Source organism: Amblyomma maculatum, chromosome 10 (assembly GCF_055883805.1).
Source record: "Amblyomma maculatum isolate TAMU_Amacu chromosome 10, ASM5588380v1, whole genome shotgun sequence".
NCBI lineage: Eukaryota > Metazoa > Arthropoda > Arachnida > Ixodida > Ixodidae > Amblyomma > Amblyomma maculatum.
This window is the reverse complement of record NC_139353.1, coordinates 131,684,327-131,706,926: the sequence shown is the minus strand read 5'-3', so window position 1 is coordinate 131,706,926 and position 22,600 is coordinate 131,684,327. Positions and strand designations below refer to the sequence as shown.

At 43.7% G+C, this 22,600-nt stretch overlaps 1 protein-coding gene across 2 annotated transcripts in view; it reads left to right on the top strand.

Annotated features, from left to right (window-relative positions):
* The window catches only part of Plc21C (Phospholipase C at 21C), a 290,194-nt gene extending 272,373 nt beyond the window's left edge, over positions 1-17,821 (top strand). For both annotated transcript variants that reach the window (XM_084580466.1, XM_084580465.1), the window contains one exon: positions 788-17,821. In XM_084580466.1, coding sequence (XP_084436592.1) covers positions 788-916 — 129 coding nt within the window. In that variant the 3' untranslated portion in view covers positions 917-17,821. The remainder of the gene's footprint in view (positions 1-787) is intronic.
* Positions 17,822-22,600: the final 4,779 nt, after the last annotated feature.

Here is a 22,600-nt window from a genome sequence, read left to right as displayed (position 1 = left end):
AGTTTCCCAGTGTCATCATGAGGAGGTCTGCTTCTAACAATGGCACTGTGCACTTTGCCTGGCATCAAAAATGGTGGTGCTGTGCAATAAGGCACCGGCATCACACATCTGGGCGAGAGCAGTTGTTTAAACAGCGATGCAGTGCTGCAGCTGGCCACTTATGGGCCATATGCATACCTGCAAACCCTCCCAATTTGCCCAGGAAACTCCTGATTTTTTACTTAGCTTTCCGGTTATACGACCACTGCCCTAAATCTCTCTATAAGCGGCCTCTGCCAGTGCAAGAATGGTTTTTGCAAAACTAACATCGAGAAACCTGCAGCTGCACTTTAATCAGCAGCGTCGCCATTACCTGATGCATGAATTCAAGCCAAAGCCAGAGTAGATGTGGCCTGGCCGCATAAAAAAGTTAAGGATTGCCTTGTGCCGATCTTGACTGATGGCAGCTGGGTGGTCGTTCCTGCCTTGTCAGCTGTGTGCAGTTAGTGCAGACCCCCCCCCCCCCTTACACCATTGGCGCAAATAAAGACTTTCCGATTTTTGATCTCACCAGATTGGTAGGCATGCATTTATGTCAGAGTTGCCACATTTTGGTTGTCGAAATGTGAAAATGCATGCACGACTGGAGAACCGAAAAAAAACATCACACTCCCTGTTCCACTGCCGTTCTTTGGGAATCTGTCATGCTGCTGATTGTAATGAACACTAACACTGAATGCACAAGCTGAGGGAAAAGTTCTGACTACCCGGCTGGGCTGTGTCTGTAGTTGCTGCCCATCCCATGCAGGCCATCGAGAAGTACAACAAGGAGTACGAGCGCAAATGCAGCCAGCTGGACAGCTCCCTGGGCGACAACCCCAACCTGTTTGCCGCAGCAGAGCCCAGTGATCTGCGGCGCCAGAGCACCGCACTCTAGCCTCCCACCCGGATGAGAAGAAAGAAGGAGGCTCCCCTGCACCGGTGCCTCAGCCCCACCGCCACCACCTCTGCACAGCCACCCCCTCTCCACCAGAGCCTCCCACGTCATCACCACACGTGCACCACTGCACACATCTGGTGAGGCGGCCCAGCTGTCCGGGTGATAGGTGTAACAAGGACAACAAACACCGTGTGAGCATTCCGAAACCCAACCACTCCACCCCGTTGCAGCGTACAAGCATAACCAGCGAGTGGGAGTGAACGAATGGCTTACACTGCATTTGGAGTTTGCGAAGGGTGGGATGGTCTTGGCTGCTTGTCCCTCGGCGCCTTCTTTGTTTTTGATGTACTACCAGAGATTAGGCTCAGGTTGTCACAGCACCCAGCAATGGCACCTGCTGGGCTGACTACTCCCTCCCCCCTGCCCCCCCCCACTTTCCAAGGTGTAAAGAAATGCAGAAAAGACTCCAAAAAGAGTGTCCTCGGTGATTCCAGGTGAGCTTGGCTATTTTTTGGGGAGGAACAAGCAGTGGTTGGGGCACTGGCTACATAAGGTGGCAGTCCTCCAACCCCTTCATTGTGAGAAATGGACTGCGGGCCTGTGTCCCAGTTAGTGCCACTGGTGACCTGTCCTGCCCCTTGTAGGATATCTTGCGTACAGTATTGTATTAGGCCCAGTGCTACCTAGCTACGCACCTTCCAGATGTCGACAGTAGTCTGTGGCTGCACTCTTGTCACTATCAGCTTACTGTGGTTCGGCACCGTAGGATCCTTGCAGGAAATTGTCTCCCCCATCTCATGTGGTTGGCCAGTGAGTGTATGGGATCTTACTGATAACATTGTGTGCCTTTTCCTTGGTGTCATGTTGCCTTGGCATGAGCCATTCGAGTTTTGATACCTGCAAGGTGAATGCCTTCCTTCTCCAATTTCAATTCCTTCTTTATGAGGGATCCAGGCGCCTGGTGTTGACTGCTCGTGAGTATTCCCCGTTCTCCTCTGAAGTAACTGAATGAAGGAAAGACAAGGGGACTGCAGTCTCATGTAGCTCTTGCTCCATTACCATGATTGTTACTGTCAAAGAAACAAGGGGCAGTCGTGGTGTCGTAACATCGGGGCACTCTTTTTTGGAGGGGGGAGGGGGGATGCTTATGTGCAGCACATCTTCACTGTTCCTGCACTGTCCTTTATGTGTGTGGTCCCTTGCCTCGTGTAGCTGCACTGCTGTAGCCCTTGACAGCTGCCATAGCCTGATGTGCGTGGATCAGTCCACAGAATTTATTGTCGTTGAGTTTAGTCCTCTTGCCAAGGCACTAGTAGCAGTTGTCTATGACGGGCACAAGCAGGAAAATGGCACTCACAGCACACAGGACAGGTGGTGATAGAGAAGTATGTGCCATCGTCCACTCCTTGATGTCATCACTTTTCTTTCATTCCCTCTTTTTCTTACTGCACGAGTTGTGACACGACGCTGTGAAGCTCCTAGCCGCTGTCACGCAGGATGGCATTGGCAGCATTGTCGTCGTCGAGCCTTTTCGTTGCGCGCACCTCACGTTTGCCCGATTCTCATTGTTGTCGCTGTTATCCCGTGAAGATAGTGCATGCACTGTATCATGATCTTTTGTGGCGCCCACTGAAGTCCACCAAGCCTCTGATCTGTCATCACCGCCACTTGTCACACAAATGTGTTACATCATTTCACGCCACACCGCCGCAGTTCAGTTGAGGACCTCACGTGCGAGTGTTCACTTGCATTTCTATGCATTCCTATGACCTAAGTTGCCGCAAAGCTTACTTGATGGTGCAAGATGAGCATCTGATTTGTGGCCATCTTTGTGGCAGTCTCATTCGTGCAATAATGGCATATAGTTTTATATTGGTTGCGTTTTCTTTTTTTTTTTTTTGCTACTAGTTTATACTCTCCAACAAGCACTTGTCCTTTCGGCGTGGCTGCATGAAATAAGTTCGAGTAACAGTTGATTTGAGTGACCTCGCATAGGGGCGAACCAAAATAGGGGAAAATTAGGTACTGGTGAGCGTGTGTTACACCACAATTATTGTTTGGTATTGTATTGCATGTTAAAGTGAATGCATTTACCCGAAGCATTTCAATGCTTCGTCAAGGTCGTGTGTGGTTAAAAACTTGCGATGTAGAGTCAGGTGTTCTGTTTACTGTTTGTTGACCGTGCGTGTTGTAAAAGGGTCTAATGCACCCTGTTTATGCACCTTGTTTTGGACAATGCTCTTTCTAAGGCAAATCTAGCGCACCTCACATTCCTTGGTCTTACCCCGCTCTTTACAAGGTACTGGTGTGCTATAAAGCTATACTTCAAGCACGTTCTATGTTAAGTGTCTGCCATGCACCGAACTTACTAGTGGAAGCGCTGTAGGACTGGTCACTGGTTAGTAGACCGCTGTCAACTAACATGCGTGTAGATAAAGTGTTACGGATGACTCTTGTGGCAGTTTATGCATCAGTCATCGGCAACTGAACAAAGCACCTCTGTGTTTAAGTCGAGATAGCTGCTTGAGGGCGCCCCGGAATAGCTTAAATGGATTGAAATTGCAAACAATTGGTTATTTCAAATGAACAAAGCAAGCAATTAGTTCATTTTGGAGTTGTTTAAGGTGAAAGCCGAATTTCGTCATGCTTTGTAGTTTGAGTTGAGTGTGTGATGTATTGCGACACCGCTACAGGAGTCGCATTGGCAACTGGCATCAAAACTGTCTGCACTCGAGCCGCTTTGAGCAAGGCATCCCCGTTCATAGTTGGCGATGTTACATCTAGTGCAGTGAGGTACTGGTATCTTCAGGTGCACTTTTAGCGAGTCACAACCTTGATTTGTATTTATTCTTACTGCTCTCTTATTGGCTTTTCCAACTTGCATTTGGATACATTCGAATATGCATCAAGGATTTTTTTAGAGGCTGTCATCAGTTGTTTATCATGCTGATCGAGCTGAGTATGTGGTGTGTGAGCACTTTTAATTGTTCCTGTTGCAAATGCAGGCTGCTTTTCACAACCACTGTGCTGACTGAACAAAAACATTTCAACATCGCATGTAAATATTTGCAAGTGAAAAGTAGTCGAGCAGTGAGGGTAATTGCCAAGTTACTCACTCTTTTGCTCATTTTAAGTGCACAAGCTTTCTGTGCAATAACTGTTGTTGGTTGAATAAATCACAATGGACGTTCTTATTTTGCGTTGTTTACTGTCATGTTTAAGTTAACCAAATCATTGGCTTTATTGAATACGCTATTGCTAAGCAAATGTGTTGTCCCAGGAAATGACGGTGCAGTTTGACTAGTTGCTGGAAAAAAAAATATACTTTTCACAGCTTTGTATTATGCAGCAAAATCTACCCCATTTCGGGCATCTGCATCAAATAGCATATCGTATCACATCGCTTGACTTTTGTTGCTCCATGTAAATGCACATTTGTTATTTGGACACCTTTAAGGGAGCACAGAAACATACATGTCAAGGCAGAGTACAGAGCTGCAGACGACAGAAAAACTGCAAAAGCTACCTTCCCAGTGTGTACGCATTATATGGAAAGAATGCCAGTTTTGTCTGAGTGTTTGTTATGCCAACTACTAAACTGTCCTTTGCTCGCCGTCATATGTTCACATTCCTCATGCTTGCACATCAAGCCATGCCCATTGGACTAACACGAGATGGCGGCCACCATGTAACCTTGTGCATCACCCTGGACACCGTCATAGACCTCAAAAAACAATGTCCAGGCCTCGGCTTTTTCTCACTAGTGGTTGTTGCTACTTTCTCCCTTGTAGCCACGGTCTTGCTAGAAGTTAACTTTTATTTGCTTTTCTTCTGCTTCAAGCATGTTTTACTTCCTGGAGTGGCTGCTTATCACTGCACATACCAGCAACGTGTCCATAGCGTCACTTCTAATGTACCCGATACAGAAGGATACCACACCTGTTTAGGTGTCTTAAATTTTGCATCATCGAGCAGTGTTGTTTCTTCTTTGTGTGACGTTTGCTTTTGTTTTTTGCGTAAAAGGCTACTGCACACATTTCGCAGCCTGAAGTGACTGTGTCAAGTGCTTGTTGTGATGTCCAGCATGTATTTCAAAGGTGGCAGTGCTGTGGTATCTGCCGACATGAGACTCCAGTGTGTCAACAAGCAGAAAAGGCTTAGTGTGAATTTGTGAACTAACGGCTCGGATCGAGGTCCCGTAAGTGGGCACATCTGCTGCAGCAGACATCTCGAGTGAAGATCTCCTAATCCTGCAATGCACTGTGTGTAACCTGCAATTGCAATTGCAATGCATGGCTATATAAATGCTGGAATTTTACATTTCTGCTGATGAAACTTTGTGAATTGCAGACATGCTTGGAGGAAGTGTCGTACTTGTAAAAGAAAGATCGCAGTGCCAGCTGCCAGAGGTGCAAAAGGGCCTGCTAAAAGAAACTCATACAAAAGCTTGCCCTAATCGCTAAATTAGCTAAGTATGTTATGAAATATCTTTTCTTGATAAATCTAACAGTTCTTACATTTTGAAATGAACCCACTGAAAAAATCCTAGAAGCTCTATAATCTGGAATATTCAGTGGCTGAGCATTACAGGATTTGGCGTTCCGTGACAGAGTCCTTGCCAGTGCTGTGGCAGTGTCAGGGATTAATCTACTCAAACACCAGGGGTGGATCCAAATTTCAAGCTACTATATAATGTGTTGAAAAGTTTAAGCATTTCTTGCTTCATCTGCAAATGCTTTGGCAGACTGACTCAAGATTCATTCATATGTGCAGGAATAGGGGGTTATCACTAGCAGCATTATCAAACACTGCCTGCAGAGAAAGTGGTGTCAAGAATGCTCAAACGTAATCTGACACTGCAGTCCTGAAAAATAAGGCCACTGTGAAAATTCAAGTGCTGTAACTCTGTTAAAATTTCCTTTGAAACTGTGATATGTTGCAGTATTGTTACAAAGCTTTCATGTATGAATAAGGATTTCACAAGGAGTTTAGACCTATGCTGAAGTTACCTCGGCTATTGGTGACGATGATATAAGATATTGCTAGGCGTCTGCTTAGTGTGGTTTTTCTACTAGCATATTTTAGAATTTCTGACTCATTTTTACAGTGGAGCTGCCGGTCTGTGAAATTAAAGTTTGAGATCAGTCTTTAACTTTTTGGCTATGCTGAACGGAATTTCAAGAGCCAAAGTACCAACATGAGTTCTGTTACATGAAGCCCCTCTGTTGAGTGCTACAGATGTTGTTAAAATTTGTGTTAGTTTCTTTGTAGAAGCAGCGGATCTTATCTGTTGAATGATACAAATCACTGCTGATTTGTTGCAAAACATGGTATCACTAACATGCAAATGCCAAGTTTTGTTCAGTATCTTTTTTTTTATTAAAAAAACTGCCACATTTATGTAGTTAATGGGTTTCGCAGTAAACCACTGCTCTGACTTTGTGATATCAGAAATTTTGTGCTTTAACATGTGTCTGGCATTTTTATCTTTTGTTGTAAAGTGTTCAGTCACACAGGTATTCAAAGACTCTAGAAGAAAACAAACACATGAGCAATGCTTTCAGTGACCCGGATCCTGTACAGACACCTGGTAGCTGTGACTTGCATTTTTTGAGCGTGAATTTATCTTCTGGCAACTCTCGTCTTCTTAACTCCTTGCGTGACCCTAGCCTTTTGGGAAAAGTGCCAAAGAAATTGAGGATTCCAGCATCGTTCCATGTCGAATCTTGTCAAATCTTATCCTGTGGTATTTAAGGGAATGCCTTTGGTCTAATTCATTCATTAAAACACAGTTAAAACTGAAGAATTTTGCACTCCTTTGAGTGAAAATCACCGAAAGAGGACCGGCCCGTATTTATGTTAGATCCCTCATTTCATCATGTGCTACTGTGCATGTATTGCTGGTGAATACGCACCACCTCTGTGCAGATGTTTTTGAAAATTATCTTTTACATCCCCCCACATTACAGCTTTGAATGCATCTCTGTGAGCACTATGCGGAAACTGCGGTGTTGTGTCATGTGTAGCTGGTTTGTTGTGATTCTCTAAAAAAATGCTCTCATCGAGCATTATCTCTTTGCTTTTGTAGCATTATGACGTTGAGCCAGGAACAGCTTGCATATTTAAGCATTGAGTGTGATGAAGCTCCAAGTGTGATCGACATATGGTGTAGGATTCCGACATTTTAAGTGCAAGCACCGTGCATCACATGTGCTGGTCTTGATTGCTTTGTTGACTGTTATATGCGTGTGTGTATAAATATGTAGCTAGACAGATAGACATGCTTGTATATATGCATGCAGTATTTCTGTTGTAGTTGCATTGGGTGTGTGGTATGCTATTGTTTGTCTCCTTAGTATGTGGCAGCCTGCAGGCCATTATTCATCTCTCTGCTTGCTTTCCTTGAAAGTTTTGAGCCCTTCGTCTAAGTTTTCCTAAGTTTGTGTGCCGTGAAACAGTTTTCAAACTTATTTCTGCAAGTGCAGAGGGCTTACTTGACTACCTTCTCTGTATACTCTTAAAATCAATGCCATCCAGCAGGAATTCCAGAATTTCTGCCAAAGGATATTTTCATTTGTTCCCACTGACAAGCACAGAAAATTGTGGATGAAACGCCTGCCTTGCATACATCTGTATCTAGTATTTGCACATCTTCCAGTATTTACAAATTTAGCATTTTGCAGTATTAGAACCTTCTATATCATTGTGATGGTTCGCCCAATGAAGCACAGTTTCATTTACTGCACCTTAGAGACGCATGATCTGCAACCAATTCCTCGATTCGAATTTTATGTAGCTGAACCTATTGCTTTGATCTAATGCTCCGTGCTTTAGAGGTCGGTTTCTTATTTTTAAATACTCGAGTGTTGATGAAGCTGCATTAGTTTGGCGCATTATATATATATTTTGGTTAACTTTTGATGCGAGAAGCATGAGGCTGCGTTCTAGGTGTTCTAGCGAGGAATGTTAGATTACACTTTCGAAAAATTGTCTGTGGTAATATATTAATTGCATATATGTAGCGAGAGCTTTAGTTTTGTACGCAACACCAGGCTCCCTCGCAATTCTACATTTGAATGGAGGTAAAATTTGTGGGGTTTTATTGAACACCTAATGAGATTTCTCAGCCTGCTCTACATATATGATTGGTGTCCAAGTGGCTGAAGAAAGGACAAATGGTAGAGATTTTTCGGTAGCACAAAGCTGCCCAAGAGCCTTTGAAGCTGTAATTCTGTTACAGTACTCTTGCTCAAGCAGAGCCTGGTTGTTGTTAAAATCTCTGTGCAAGGACTATTCTTCCAGCTTTTCACTGCTGTGCTTGTATTTACATGTTTCTACTTGGTATGGTTTTTTATTTAAGTTCCATACATTCATGTAATAGGCGCATCATAATTGCGAAAAGCAGACATTAACGTTGCAGAGGTCAGGGCTTTATTGATCACATGCTGTTGTTGCCACAAGAAATATGTTTGCATAACTGCACCACAAGTTCTCACAGTAATTAACCGTACACTTGTGTGCTGTCTCCTAAATCTAAATTCTGCTCAGGTGGCGCCACCTGCAACCGTAGAGTACTGATCACACTGTCCCACGGAATATCATGCCAGGTATGCCAGGGCTTTTTATAATGGCAGCAGGGTTATTTCTTTTTATTTTCGCTTTTTTTTTTTCTGCAGGCAGTTCGCTGTCTGGGATTGGCATCTTATTGTTTGAAAGAACTGCAAAATGACCTCTGTTTTTTTCTAAGTTGCAAACCACTCCTGTGACCACCTAAAAAGAAAACACCATCTGCACAAACCCTGGGGAGTTTTTAAGAGGTTCCCCATCTCCTGGCATCATTGTTCCTGTGTCTTCCGCAACATGATGACAGGTCATCATTCCACCAGGAGCTGTGTAAAAGACAGACCTGCTTCTACTTAAAAACGGATGTTAGTGCACAGCCTTAGCTATTTAGTTTGATTTTGTTTTACGTGTTTGTAAATGAGCGTTTTATTTAGCCAAATGTGGCCTAATAATTAAATGTCGCCGGTTTATGTGGATCAGCTGTCTTTCTTGAACAGCATATTTCATTTGTAGTGTGGTCAGAAAACCAGAACATTTGCTGATCAGACTTACTTCTTTTTTTACTACAGACAGTTTCTAACTAACTTTGTTAAGATATGAAACATATTAGACAACCAAAACCATTAGGGGTGCGTGAATACTCAAAAATTTTGAATGACGAATTGAATATTGACGTATTCGATTATTTGGACGAATCAGATACTGTATTTTAGAAATTTGTCATATTGAATAAGATATGTTGTCATCATGCCGAATTGTTTGCGAATAATTGCACAATGCTCAACTAAACCCACCGTAGTATTTTTCTTCAAGAATGTTCGAAACAGAAGGCTCACATCAATGCTGTGTACCATGATGTATCGGTCAGTATGCGTGGGGTGAAGGGTTAAGCATCTCTATGAGGTCCATTGAAATGGCAGCGTTCATAATGCTCATGCATGATCTGTGAAGCCAAACGACACGGCAAGGCTTAACCAAGTTTAGCAGTCTTATCTCTAAGCTCGCAATGTCTGAAGCCACAGCTGATATGCCACCCATCTCACTTTTGGGTGTGGTTCTGGCTTATTTTCTGTCATCATTAGTAAGAATTTTTCTACACGTATAACCTGAATCTCATAAAAGGTAACATACTGAATTTCTCTGGTGGCCCCTTAGTGAAGGCCTAAATGGGCATCCTTTAGTAGCTCTAACACTAACTTCGCAAATTAGCACTGCATTGCAGGACCGCCGCTGGGTTTTGGTCTTTCACACTTGCTCATTCTGTATGATTATTTGTAAAAGTAGAAAATATTAATTCAAATATTTGATGCCTATTTGATGAAGCTCTATCACCATTTGATTCATATTCAATAGGTATACGCAAGGTAAACTATTTGATTCAGTAGAGTAGGTACACTATTCTTTATTTGATTTATCCCAGAAAAGGTTCTACTCTCACACACATTAAACTATAAATAAAATAGTTGCCAGAAATGTATGCACATGATGATGGAGGGAAAACAAAGAAATTGCCCACCACAAGAATTTGCTATTTATATTCATTTAAACGTTCAGTTCATGTTATGACTTCAAAGTTATGACATATTGTTTGATTGTGACGACAGCATGTGATCAAAATCCTGGTGTGGGCAACTAGGTCCATGCTTCTTCAGAACATTGTGGAGGAAGATGGGATGACAGAAACAATATACAAGGTGCCTGTCTTGGCTTTATGTGCTCCTTCACTCCTTACCTTTACTTGCTCCTTCTTAATATCTTGCCTCTACGTGCTCCTCCTCCATAACCCCATCCTTTTTCATGATGTTCCCAAAGAAACCGAACAGAACTGCAGTATTGCAGACATGTGTCTTGGGTACCTCACATTTCAACAAAATACTGTATGGAACGCTGCCAAGGCCTCACTTCAAACTTCTGAAAATATCTAAATGCATGTACCCCCAACTGGATTGCTGTAAGTTAGTCTTATACCAGCTCATACTGAACTGTGGTGGCAGCAAGTATTTGTTGTCTGTTTAACACACTTGTCGACTGACGGCACTAGCACACTGTTCTTGAAGCTCACTGATGTAGCTGCAGTGTGGATCATTCTGTAGGCACAACGCATTCATTGCTGTAATCAAAATATCGACACGTGTGGGCTCGTAATATTTCAGAAAACTTTATGACGTGTTAACATTATCAGGACTGCATGCAGGGTGGATGTACCTGCAGAATATTAGTGCTTGCTATGAAATGAAACTATCTTGATGCTCTTAAGGTCCTGGCCATTGAGAATTGCATCTGTTTTGCAGGGTCTCTTGCGTTTCTTCTCAGTAGAACGTAAGTCTTCTTTGAAAGGATGAGAGAGAGCATGTCACCAGCCGTCACCTTGCATGCTGGACTGCGCTTTTCGCTTTCCAAGTTTTCTCTGCTCAATTTTTTGAAACAGGGCTTCAGTTGGCATGCACACCGAATGTAATTTCATACAGGGTATGGGATGTCAATATTCGTGCTACTCTGTGATTGTACACTTTATGCCAGCAGGCTCTTAAAAAGCTGTTCCACATTGGGTTGAAGCCTGTTATTTGTGCTAGCTTCTCGTAAGTGTAATTTCTGCTTGTTTTGTAATGCTTTATCTGCACAAAAACGTTGCTGGTCTCAAAATATGTAAGAAAAAAATAACTGCTGTACACTTTTCTTTAAGCATTTATTTTATTCTTTTAGATCAGCATGAAAATACATAGTATCTCCCAAGCCATTTGTTGTTCTCAATAATCAAGTCACCGACTTCTGCCTACTTTTTTATCTGGGACAAATAGTTGTGAGCTGTAAGGCCTGTTGCTATCAGGGTATATTTCAGTGCAATAGTTCTTAGAAGATTTCAATACTGATAAATGGTTTATGGCTTGTTGTGAAAATGAAAGCCTCTTATATAATGTTGTATGCAGTAATGACCTGCGACCTATTTTATTCACCAAATGAACTGCTTGTCATGTTGCCAAATGCATACTTTTCAGAGTCGCAATTCGATCACTTTAAAGAGTGGTATAAATCTTCGGCTTGATGGAGATGGTGTTGTATTCTTAACTGCTAGTATTGTCAAGAACTCACTCTTTCGATGGTTAGAGAAAGCCTGCTTGGCTGTCATACATTTGGGCTAGCCATGCATATGAGGTGATGCTTCTGTTGCTATTGCTCACATTCTTGCCCTGTGCACGGCACTTTTCCTAACTTGCAACATGTTTTATTTATTATCGCTTTTTTTTTTTTTCATTCTCTACTTGTCACGAGGTATGTGTCCTTCAGTGTTGGTTCCATATGCAGTTTAACAGTAATACTTGGGCTGGTTGGTACTTAAGCTGCTGCGTTAGTGCAGCATTGAAGAAGGGGACCGTATAGACTGGCCTACAGATGTGGTGCCAAAGACTCCGGTATGCTGTCATAGTGCAAATGAACCAACCAATTGGCTGCATGACAAATAACTGTTAATGTTTGGCTAGTTGGCATAAATTAGGCATTGGGAGAACCTCTTGGAAGAACACATACCACAAAATTTCAGAACATGATAAGTGACAAACAAGTTTATTCAATATCAACTGCCTTTTCTTGAAGTACGTACACTGTAAGTTGCCCTGACGCCCTGCAGAACAAAAGCAAAAACAGCATTATATGTACGTACAGAAGCAAAGTGGACAGGGGGCTAAGCAAAAACTGCTGTACTAATTTCTTAGGGTTGTACGTGCATTCTAATCACCAAGACACTGCTCTCACCAAAAACGCAGTTTTTGTGAGCTATTAGCAAAAGAAAAAAATTGCCTTGGCAGCACAGCTGGCATGAGTAGGTGGTGGTCCTGGTTCAAATACTGGATAAGCTCAAAATTTGCCTTAACTATGAAGTTTTCAGAAAAGCTTTTTAGCTTTTCTCTGCTGCTATTACACTGCACATAGATGGAAGGTTGCAGGTAATTGCTGCCGTCTTACAAATCTATTCTGCCCTGGAAGGTTGCCCTAACAGGGCTGCATATAGGTGTTGTCATCATTGCCCAATTTTGCGAGTAAAAACATACCACCAAAATGCTATAACGATGTTTTTTTTTTTTTTTTTTCAGACATTAATGCATTGTTCTTAATATTCTTTTCTAACATTTCAGAACTGTTACAAGCTTCTGATGCTCAAAAATACAGAAACCTAATTTTAGTGGCATGTTTGTTCTGTACAGTGATACACAAGACATAACTCAACATTAACCATGTGGTAGCCACCTGCATGACTGTTAAATAATTTATAACTGAAATTTTTTGTCATGTGTTTTGGTTTCATTCATTCTGTGAGGTCAGAGCTTCATGTAGGTCACATGAGGCATGAAAAAGCTGCAATATAATCACCGTTTCTCTTTCATTGCCATTCTGGCTCTTGAAGTAGGCTTCCTTTAGCATAGTAGCTAATTAAACTGACAAAGCAGCAATTATGTAGCAGTTTTTTCATGCCTTCACTTATATGCAACATTGATGCCAGAGCCATCGTTTTGCTTTTAAAACAAAACATTAGAAGAAAACCCGATTGTAAATTAGTATACTTAGCCTTGTGCATCACTGCAAATAAATAAAGGACACAAAAATTTGGTGTCTATCCTCCTTTGAGTAAGTGTTTGAACAATTGGTCAACATTTGCTAAAATGGTAAGCTAACCCTGCAAGACCAGATATTCTTCATTCGTGAGGGTAGAAGTCAACGCTGTAAGGATCAACAAGGGCAACACATGAATGCTACAACGCTACTAGCGCATGGTACCCATGCACTTGCATGCTAACATAACATAGCCTGAGGTCTGTATGGCCATTAGAGAAGGCTCTCGTGCACATGAATATATGAATAATGAGTAATATGTGCAAAGATTTTTTTACATAATTTAGGGGCTATGTACGTATTCAGGCGTCACCTCATATGTGTGGCTGCAACGTTTTGCTAGAGTTTGATTAACATGTTTACTATTTAAGCAGTTTTGTGACATGCTGCTTGAGATGTATTGGCAATGTTCTGTAGTCATGATTCAACATTACAAGAACAATTGACCCATATAATGTTTTATTATTGTGAGCTGAACATTCACATCTAGCGGTAGCATAATTCTTAGTTTGAATGTTACAGTAACAGTTAGTGCGCAGCATATATTTAACATTGTTCAATATTTAATGTTAATGTCCCAATGTAAAGGTAATAGTAGTACGACTCGCACAACAATTTTATAACATTGTTATAATGTTTGGTGCTACTTCGAGTTTTATCATAATTTTTTATGTGGACTCCTGAAGCCGTGCTACATCGGCACTTCAGAACTGTGACATCCGCTGTTTTTGGTCAGGACGTCATAAGCTTGAGTCGCAAGGCTGTAACACTTAAAACCTAATTTTCACAGCGATCAATGCATATTTTGCTGCTGGAAAAGTGTCAGCATACTCGAAAAAAGCCATGCATTAATTTTTACTTCAAACATGATCGCTAAGAAGTTGTCCTCAGTGCCCCTTTAGCAAATGCTCCTTTTTCCTTGGCAATGTCAAAATTGATCTCAAATCATTCTGACCCGTTGAATGCGGTTTTACCGACTTCGTCCAGAACTCTTCTGTGGATCATGATCTGTGCTTCCATGGATGAGAGGAACCTTGACATGTGCTCGATAATTTTATCGCATGATGGGAAGCCAGAAAAAGGACGCATAGTATGTAAAATCTTGTTGATGTTGTTTAGGTCATATTTATTGATTTTCTACTCTTTGCCCTCCTTTTGCTGTCCTGAGCAAGCTTGGTGTCAAATACATTGTCAGTACCATAACCTTTCTTTTAAATTGTTTTAACCTTTGTTCTTCAAGTTGTTTTTAGCTGTTTTGTAGTTGTTTTTTCTAATTACCAATTCCAGGATGTGATGGCACGCTTTGCATCCCTGCTGCACCGAAACCGTTCACCATATAAGAACAGGGTATCAGCATGCGTGCCTGACGTTTTGTTTTAATGCGCATTTTGTTTTTCTCAAGTTTCTTGACGTTTTCTTCCAACGTATTGCCATCCTGCAGCCATTGCAGGTATGTTTGTTGCTCATATTTGAGATACCATTCGAACTTGCTACTTTATACACAACATTCCACTCCTTGTACCATTTCACAGATCTCTAGTGTTAAGGTATAGTTAAAAAGTTTTCCATCGTTATTTCCCCCATTCCACTTATTCGTGGTTCATGGTTTTCTGCATGTGCTCGACCGAAGGGGCAGCAAGCATCTTCAGCACACTTGTGAAACACAGCTGAAATGCTTTTTTCACCTGCAATGTTTACAGCCAAGCTCCAGATCCAAAAGCTGACAGAGGGGTGTCCATGCTCTGGAGCAATAACAATGTCACACACACTGTACACACATACGGAGGAGTGTTATGATAACTAGTGAAACAGTTTGGCTGACTTCGATAATGCTATTGAGCCTCGCTGGGGTGGCAAGAATCACTCGGTCATTTTGCTTTCAAGAGGTCAGCTCTACCGAAATCTACGATATAGCCAGCAGCTAGCGATTCATTCCAGGTTCAGGTGTGCACATTCACTGTGCTGTGTGATAGGCGTGTGAGAGTACATGTGACTTAGGTTCCATGTACAGGCAGCAATGCTCATGTACTGCTTTCTAGTGCAGCATGTACTGCTTCGTCGTGTCTTCCATGTAGGTGTTTCTGTGCTGCAAGCTCTTGGAGTGGTAACACTGGGGCTAGTGTTTGGTGGGAGCCTCCGAAACAGCCCTGGAAAAGGAGTTGGTTTCATTACCATCGGGCCATCCTCTCCCGTATAGGGGTGTGAGGCTCGCAAACTTCTTTCATTCCCTTGTCACCAACGTATTCACACCACAGCAGCTGGCATCTTTACCGCGCCTTGCGGTCTACCTTCAATGTTGCGGCAATGTTTAGCCCGGGACAGTTTTTTCTTTAACCTTTCGGCGATAGGTGAGATCACAGAAATTATAGCTAACACTATAACCAAATAAGTGACGTCAGAAGAGAGCATTTAAATTCCTAAATGTTTTGCAGTATTCTCCACTGGTGAGCGCTCCCTTCACCTGCTGCAGCGCTCGAAGCTTGCGCTTTTAGTAAGGTCATTGCTGGGCACTTTGTGTTAATCCATTGCTCAGTTGCTTATCCTGCCGCAAATGGCCCATCGCTTTCATTCGTTATACTGTTTACCTTCATGGCATATTGAAAACGTGTCCTCGTCTTGTGTTGGACCTGTGAAAGTATTTCCTACTGTGCTTTCGTTCAACTTGGTAGATTGTGACAAGTTCTGCTGTCTCAACATTTGGGGAACACATGTGTTCGGTCACATTGCAGTCACTGCTCTTCTCATCAGACATTTGGTACTATTCATTCCGCATCCTTATGCAAGGCATGGTTGTCATGATCCGCTCTTCTGTCATTTATTTGTCATTGCAGCAGTACACCCATTTCTTCACGTCCTCTGGGACTGCATTTGCAAGCTCTTCCTAGTCTGTAAGACCCAAATCTTTAGGTGAAAAATGTCGCTAGGCCCATACTGTCTAGACAGCAAAACACACATCGAATAGTTGTGCAAAATATGCCATCGTCCATGGCTTGCACCTGGAGCGCACAGCTGCAGTTCCACTCAAACCAACACTTAACAGGAGCACCATGCATTGCTGCATATATTGTCATACCGACATTTGTAGCATAGCATAGCAGTGTATGTAGGCACAAAATTGTTGGCGCTCCAAAGGCGATTGAGGAGCATCGAAAATATTGGGTAACCAAAAGCTGGCTCCAGTACTATGTATACCTTGTGCACTGTCTCTTCGTCGAAGCTAGCGCACTGTCTAGAGAACTGTCGAGCAGAGTGCAACATTTCCTGTTCCACTCATTATCATTCACAATGTGCGTCAGTGTCACCCCGTTACACAAGCTCTGCACGCACACATACACCTGCAGCTGATGAGTCTTCTGGCGTTCCTGACTGACCACCGACACCCGCACTTACAATGTTCGTGACCGAAGGCTGTCACTGATTCATTGCGCAAAGCAGCCGACTTAAGACCCGTCCGAATGTGCCACTCAAGATTGGGGTGCTTCATGTCATACGGAGTGCGTCCAGCGAGCCTCCACATAGTTCAAAGCTGCAGTCAACGTCCCGTAATAGGTGCAGGTGGACAATATCACTGAATCAGGCGGAGTGCAGCTCGGTCCGGAGAACACTACTATGGACCAAGAGAGTTGGAAACCATTTGGAACACGATTGGAATTAACAGTCAACTTCCATTTAGTTCCACTTTCGTTGTGGCCTGTCCAGTTGGTCTTTTTTTCTGCGATGATACGCAGCTTGGCAAGCGTCGCAGTACCTTCTGGACACCATAAAATGCGCGCTCGCTATTCAGCGGGGGAACCTCAATTGCCGAGAAAACACCGTAGGTGTAGCGGTTTGGTGGAGGGAGCAGTCAGCGAGGTACCGCTGGGTGGCTTCTCTGTACATACTTTATAAATACAAGCCAAATATATATAATATATATATATTATACATAAATACACATAGGTGGGTAGCAGTGTGACGGCTCGCTTTCCGTTTTCCCGTCGTTCCCTTGGGTACTCAGCGCACGTATAATGTACACGCATGTTCACGAGGCGCCGTTTTTTGCTCAAATCGGGAGACTCTGGGGGAGAGGAGGAAGAGGCAGCCGTGATGTGTGCGCACTTACGTTTTCTTTTTTTTTTTGCATATGCGAAAAGCAGGGGCGAAAGAAGGGCCCCCTTCCTGGTTTCCACCCGCTGCCGAAGACCATGTCATGTTTTGTATTCCTTCTTTGCCTATATATGTGTACGTGTGTATGTGTACAAATGTGTAAACAAAGGGGGGGGGGAAATGTTAGAGGGAATGGCACACAACTGTTAGCGATTGATGTGAAAAGTGACTACGAGAAGCTGGGTGTGCTAAATGTTGGGCTTGTCACTACTTTCGTTAGAGAAGCGTTTGGAAATATGGGTGGCAGTAGGAGCGACAGCACACGAGAAGTCAACTCTGTCTCACATCCCTTTTGTTCCTTCTCTTCTAAATAATATGTCACGAATCTGGTGGATATTGGGGACAATGATAGAAAAAAAAAATTTGTTGTCAGTGCTTGGTATACACCCACCCACTCACACAAATGCATAAAAAAAGTGAAACCATGCAAGTGACGTTGTAAACACAGATCTATGCACTGTGTCTGTTTCCATCTCGGTGTATGTCTCACCCGTGCACCTTGTGTGGCCGCTTGAGTGTCTCCGTTGCTTTTTCTTCTCCCCCATGTGGGAAGAGTGGTTCTGTAAATAAATATTTTGTCACGTAGGATCCCGGCTGGTCTAGCCTCCTTTTTCTCTAGAGTGTTCGGGCGGCCGTCACCTCAGGCGCCTCTCCCAGAGCTCTCTTTACACCCGCCGCATCTAATGGCAGTGTTCGAAAGAGGTCTGCTTTAACCTCGCCTTGCAGTTACATGAATTCGACAACAAAAGTCGAGTCGAGCTCCCTTTTAGGCCCTGTCAGACCAGAAAATTTTCATTTGGTACTATTTGAATTATTCAATTGTGTTTTGTCCATAGTTGGACCCTGTACCAGTTGGCACCCACTGGAACTTAGACCAAATGGGACCAATATGTCTAGACAAATGGATTGCATCCATAATATATACAGATATACCTCCTATGCTGCACAAAATACAAAATGTTTGCACCACTTATCTTTTTTTTTTTTGACGGCAGGTGAGGTGACAATTGGGGTGCCAATGGCAGGTGTTGATATTTTACAAGTGAAGTGCAAGTTCTTAAACGCGTTGCCAAACAAGCAAAGCACAGATATATCATATAGACAATCAAATACAGAAACATACTTCCTACATGTGCAGTATGTACTCTATAGATTTATGTATATACAGTTATGGAGCCTACATGCTGGAGCCAGTGGCATTTGCCCATTAAGCACTGTTATCTAATTTATTTATGGTGGATGGTGCAAGTGGCGAACACAGTTTAGCAGGTCAAGCTACTTTCATCTATTGTATAATCAACACTTTTATTTGTAACATTGTTTATTGCCTCAGAGCATCAAAGAATATGCAAAAACCCCCCAAAAAAATTAAAGGAGAAAACAAGGTTGGCCATTCTACTAATGTCTCAAGAGGGAATGATGATGAGGCCCCTGCTTCCAAGCAATATGAGATGATGGGTTGTTTGGGAAGCGGCCCATTGGTGTCGGGCCAAATTCTCGTCGGCTTCACTGGCGGGCAAACCCAAAAGAAATGGTGAATAATCTGCCTCACTATTCTGGGAATTACAGACTGGACACCCTTGACGTGGATGAAAATATTCACATTGAGACTATTTTTTAGTCGCAGCAGGTGTGAGGGCAACCCCGACCTGTATTCTCCATAGCGCAACCTCCTCTGCATGGGTAAGGCCGCTGTGGAGGTTACCACACACAGAGGGGACAAGATCAAGTGTGTGGTGCTGGAAGTGCTCCTTTCTTATGAGTAGGAGGGTGGCATCATTCATACTGAGGAACCATTGCATTGATGAGAGCAGAGTCACCTTGCGGGTTGCAGAATCTGCAAAGCTTTATGAACTGGGTATGTCACGTGGGACCCACTCAATTCGAATGGTGTGAGATTCGAGCTGCCAGACAATGTATATTCTGGCAGATTTCTGGGCTGCGACTGTCATTTCGGAGTAGACGTGTTACTTGAAGGGTGTTGGTGCGGGTGACGATTTTTGGCAGTTGGCAGTAAGGTAATGACAGCTACAGAGCTAGCACATCTTTGATGGCAACCAGCACATAAAGGAGCTAGATTCTGCAAATTGCTATCTGGATATGTGCGTCTTATTTAGTGTTGGCTTGAAAGAACAACGAAATGCTGTTGTCGTTTCACATCCGGCAATGCTGGCATCTACATATATAATTATCAAGCCGTGGGGCAGCTGGGTGTCTTGTTCCGTGATCCTTTCACGAAGGGATGATGCCACATAAGATGAGATTGGTTCATGAATATCAGTAGGTTTGTTGTCGCCCAGCTGAACAAAATTCATTGGAGAAAGAATTGCCGGTGATGGCAAAGTGTGCGGTGAAGCATAGGGGAGACAACCTGGGCCAGGGGGCGCTGTGCCGCTCTGTGCGTCAGCACCCTTCGTGGAGACCTAAGAAAAACCTCCACGCAGCGGACAGCGTCTGCTCTGTGCTGCATTCCAGCTTGCGCGGTTATTGATCGATCCTTCTGCCGCGTTCTGGCAGCCGTTGCGTTCCAAGAAATTTGGGGGGGGGGGGGGGGAAACGTACAATAAAACTACAGCGTGCATCTAGTACATGTGTGGTAGACGGTGACGGGGTGGTTGTCGGCCCTTTTTTCTTAAGGGCCCACTGTCCACCCTCCGGTCGAAAATATTTTCTTCCCCGGTGACTGTGAGACTTCGCCCTTAGAACGCAAGGCCGCAAAATGTTTTTGAAAAGAGTAACTAATAACGCAGTTACAGCCACCGCAATCACCCGATTCTGTCATGCTTCTCTCCTCCCATTCCCTCGCAAAGTTTTTTTCACTCTCCTGCCCGAGGTCGTCTAGCCTCCGCAAGACAAATTCCCTTTCCTCCACCGCGTTTGGCGGGAAGTGGGGCGTGGCACTTCGCGAGCGCGAAAAAAATAAATCGGCCGAGGGAGCGCGCGCCGCTGGATTCAGTCTGGCCGTGGCGAGGGAAAAGCGCGCAGCGAGCGGTAGACACCCATCCTTCTCCCGTCAGTCAGCGAGACGGACCAATGGGCGTCGTTCGCGGTACGTACGTCATTAATGTGGGCCGTCGGGCCAGCGCAGGAAACGGGGAAGCTGGCTTCCCAAAGGAGAGCAGGAGAGAGCTTTGAATTGTATTTTCGATGCTTTGCGGCGCGCGTGTCACTGTAGCATTTTGCACAGACTATCTCCGGTACCTGATCGAAACACTGGGCTCCTTTGCTTAAAAGGGCCTTCCCTGGACAGTGGCCCTTTAAAGTATCTCGTACCTATCGTATCTCGCACCTATATTTGTCCCTGGCAGGGCCGCAGCGGCCTTCGCGGATCCGAGCCGGCCTAACAGATATGTCAATCGTTCTAGGCTGTGGCTAAAGGTACGTCGGACGGACCGACGGACCCGGTGCGTTTTTCTTCAGGATACGTCGGACGGATCCGGGAAATATTTTTCAGAGGTACGGCAGACAGACCCGATCAGGTGTTAACGTCGTCGGGAAAGCCGGACGGATCCGGAAGGGGTACGGCGGATGGGCCCGATCGGCGGGGTTCGTCCGACGGACTCATAGCATTTTTCTCCGATATGGGCCTTGGGATCCGTTGGGAAAGCCGGACGGATCCGAGATCCCCAGATGTGGTTGTAGCAACAATATGGTAGCCATATGTAGCCAAATCGAAATTAGTATGAGGCATAGAGTTAATACAAAGTCTTTGTATTAACTCTATGGTATGAGGTGTGCGAGGTGCGAGGAGTATGTACTACATACATGCGTGAAATGTGAAGTTACAAAGAATAGTACAGTGGCAAGAATAGTGTCTAGAATGGGTGATATACTACGTGACGGCATGATGATATAGGTTTAACGTGAGTTGGACCGCGGCAGGGTGGCAAGCACGACCAGAGCGCAAGCGCATGTAATCACGGTGTTGACGGCCAGCCCGCGGCCCGCACGCCCACTATTTGGTCCTCGTTATCATGTGGATTATCGTCTACGACGGTCGTTATGTAGTTATGTAGTTTTGATTCTTCAAAGTTTCCTCAGTTCCATCTGTGATAAGATGCGTCACGTAACGCATCGCTATCTGCTCACATTGAGGTTTGGTGCTGCAAGTTCTATATATACAAGCGGCACTGAAAAAGCTGAGTATACCGCCGGCGTGTCTCTAGCCCAAGCATCGCGTCATTCGTGTTTGTTGTACAACTGGAGGTGTGGTTTGTGCTTACCGTGAGATTTTGTGATGTACGGATTACGTCCTACGAAGAGTGTGGTGATGAGTGCTGTGACGGACATCAGTGTGTCCGTTTATGATCGGCGATGTTGCACGTGCATGTCAGTGTTTATTAGGTGCAGTGGTAATATATTTACACGCGCTGTGCAACAATCAGACGAAAATAAGTCATCGACAATTTGTTAGACTGCACTACAGAGCTCAAAACTCGGAAAATGGGAATGCACATAATGCAGTTTTCGCATGTTGGAGTGGACCGAAAAATAAGTGCCCAGCCCACACTGCCGAGATGCGCATTACTACAGGTGAAATGGTTCAGGTTTCTGTAAAATGGCTGCCTGGCACAACACCTTCCTAAATGTTCAGGCTTTGCACTATTGTTGACAGCCACTTTATCATTAATAAAGGAACGAATATGCTTTATGTGTTAATAGTGCTTTTTCAACATATTATGTTCATTTTCTTTTTCGTTTTTCCTTAGTTTCCTTTGTTTTTCATGCTAGACAAACAGAAATGGTACACTTTTAAACTTGTCAGTCCAAAGCTGAACATGAATATCTGCCATGCATGTGACAGCTTTAATGCTAGAAAGGTTGACGTGTGTAGCATGTATGTACACGCTGCGACATCTTAGCGGCATATTCGGCTACTTGCCCCAAGGTCGTGATGTTTAATTCCAGTGATGGAAGTCACACTTTGGTGCAGGTGAAATGCAAATGCTTCTGTTTCCTGTAAGATGTCAATGCAAGTACAAAGCCCGGGCAGTCAAATTAGTCTGGAGCTCTCCACTACAGTATTGTTCATAGCTACATATGTCACTTTAGGATGTGAAACCCTACATGCCACAGGTAGGATGCGTTGTTTTTTAGATTTTGTAACCTCTCATCTATGTTTTGCAACATTTGGCTAATTTTAGTTCTCAAACAGTTAAAGATGAAACCGAAGCAGTTCTTGGCGTGGTTTCCACCTTGGATTAATTTGCTTATTGCAGTTCTTCAAAATTTGCATCAATGCTGGATAGTTCAGATAGCAGGCAGTTGAATTACAGAAATGATGTGGATCATGCATTTCAATTCTGACAAATTGAAAGTAACGACCCCTTCCTTGCATGCATAGGTGCCCTTAGACAAATACATACT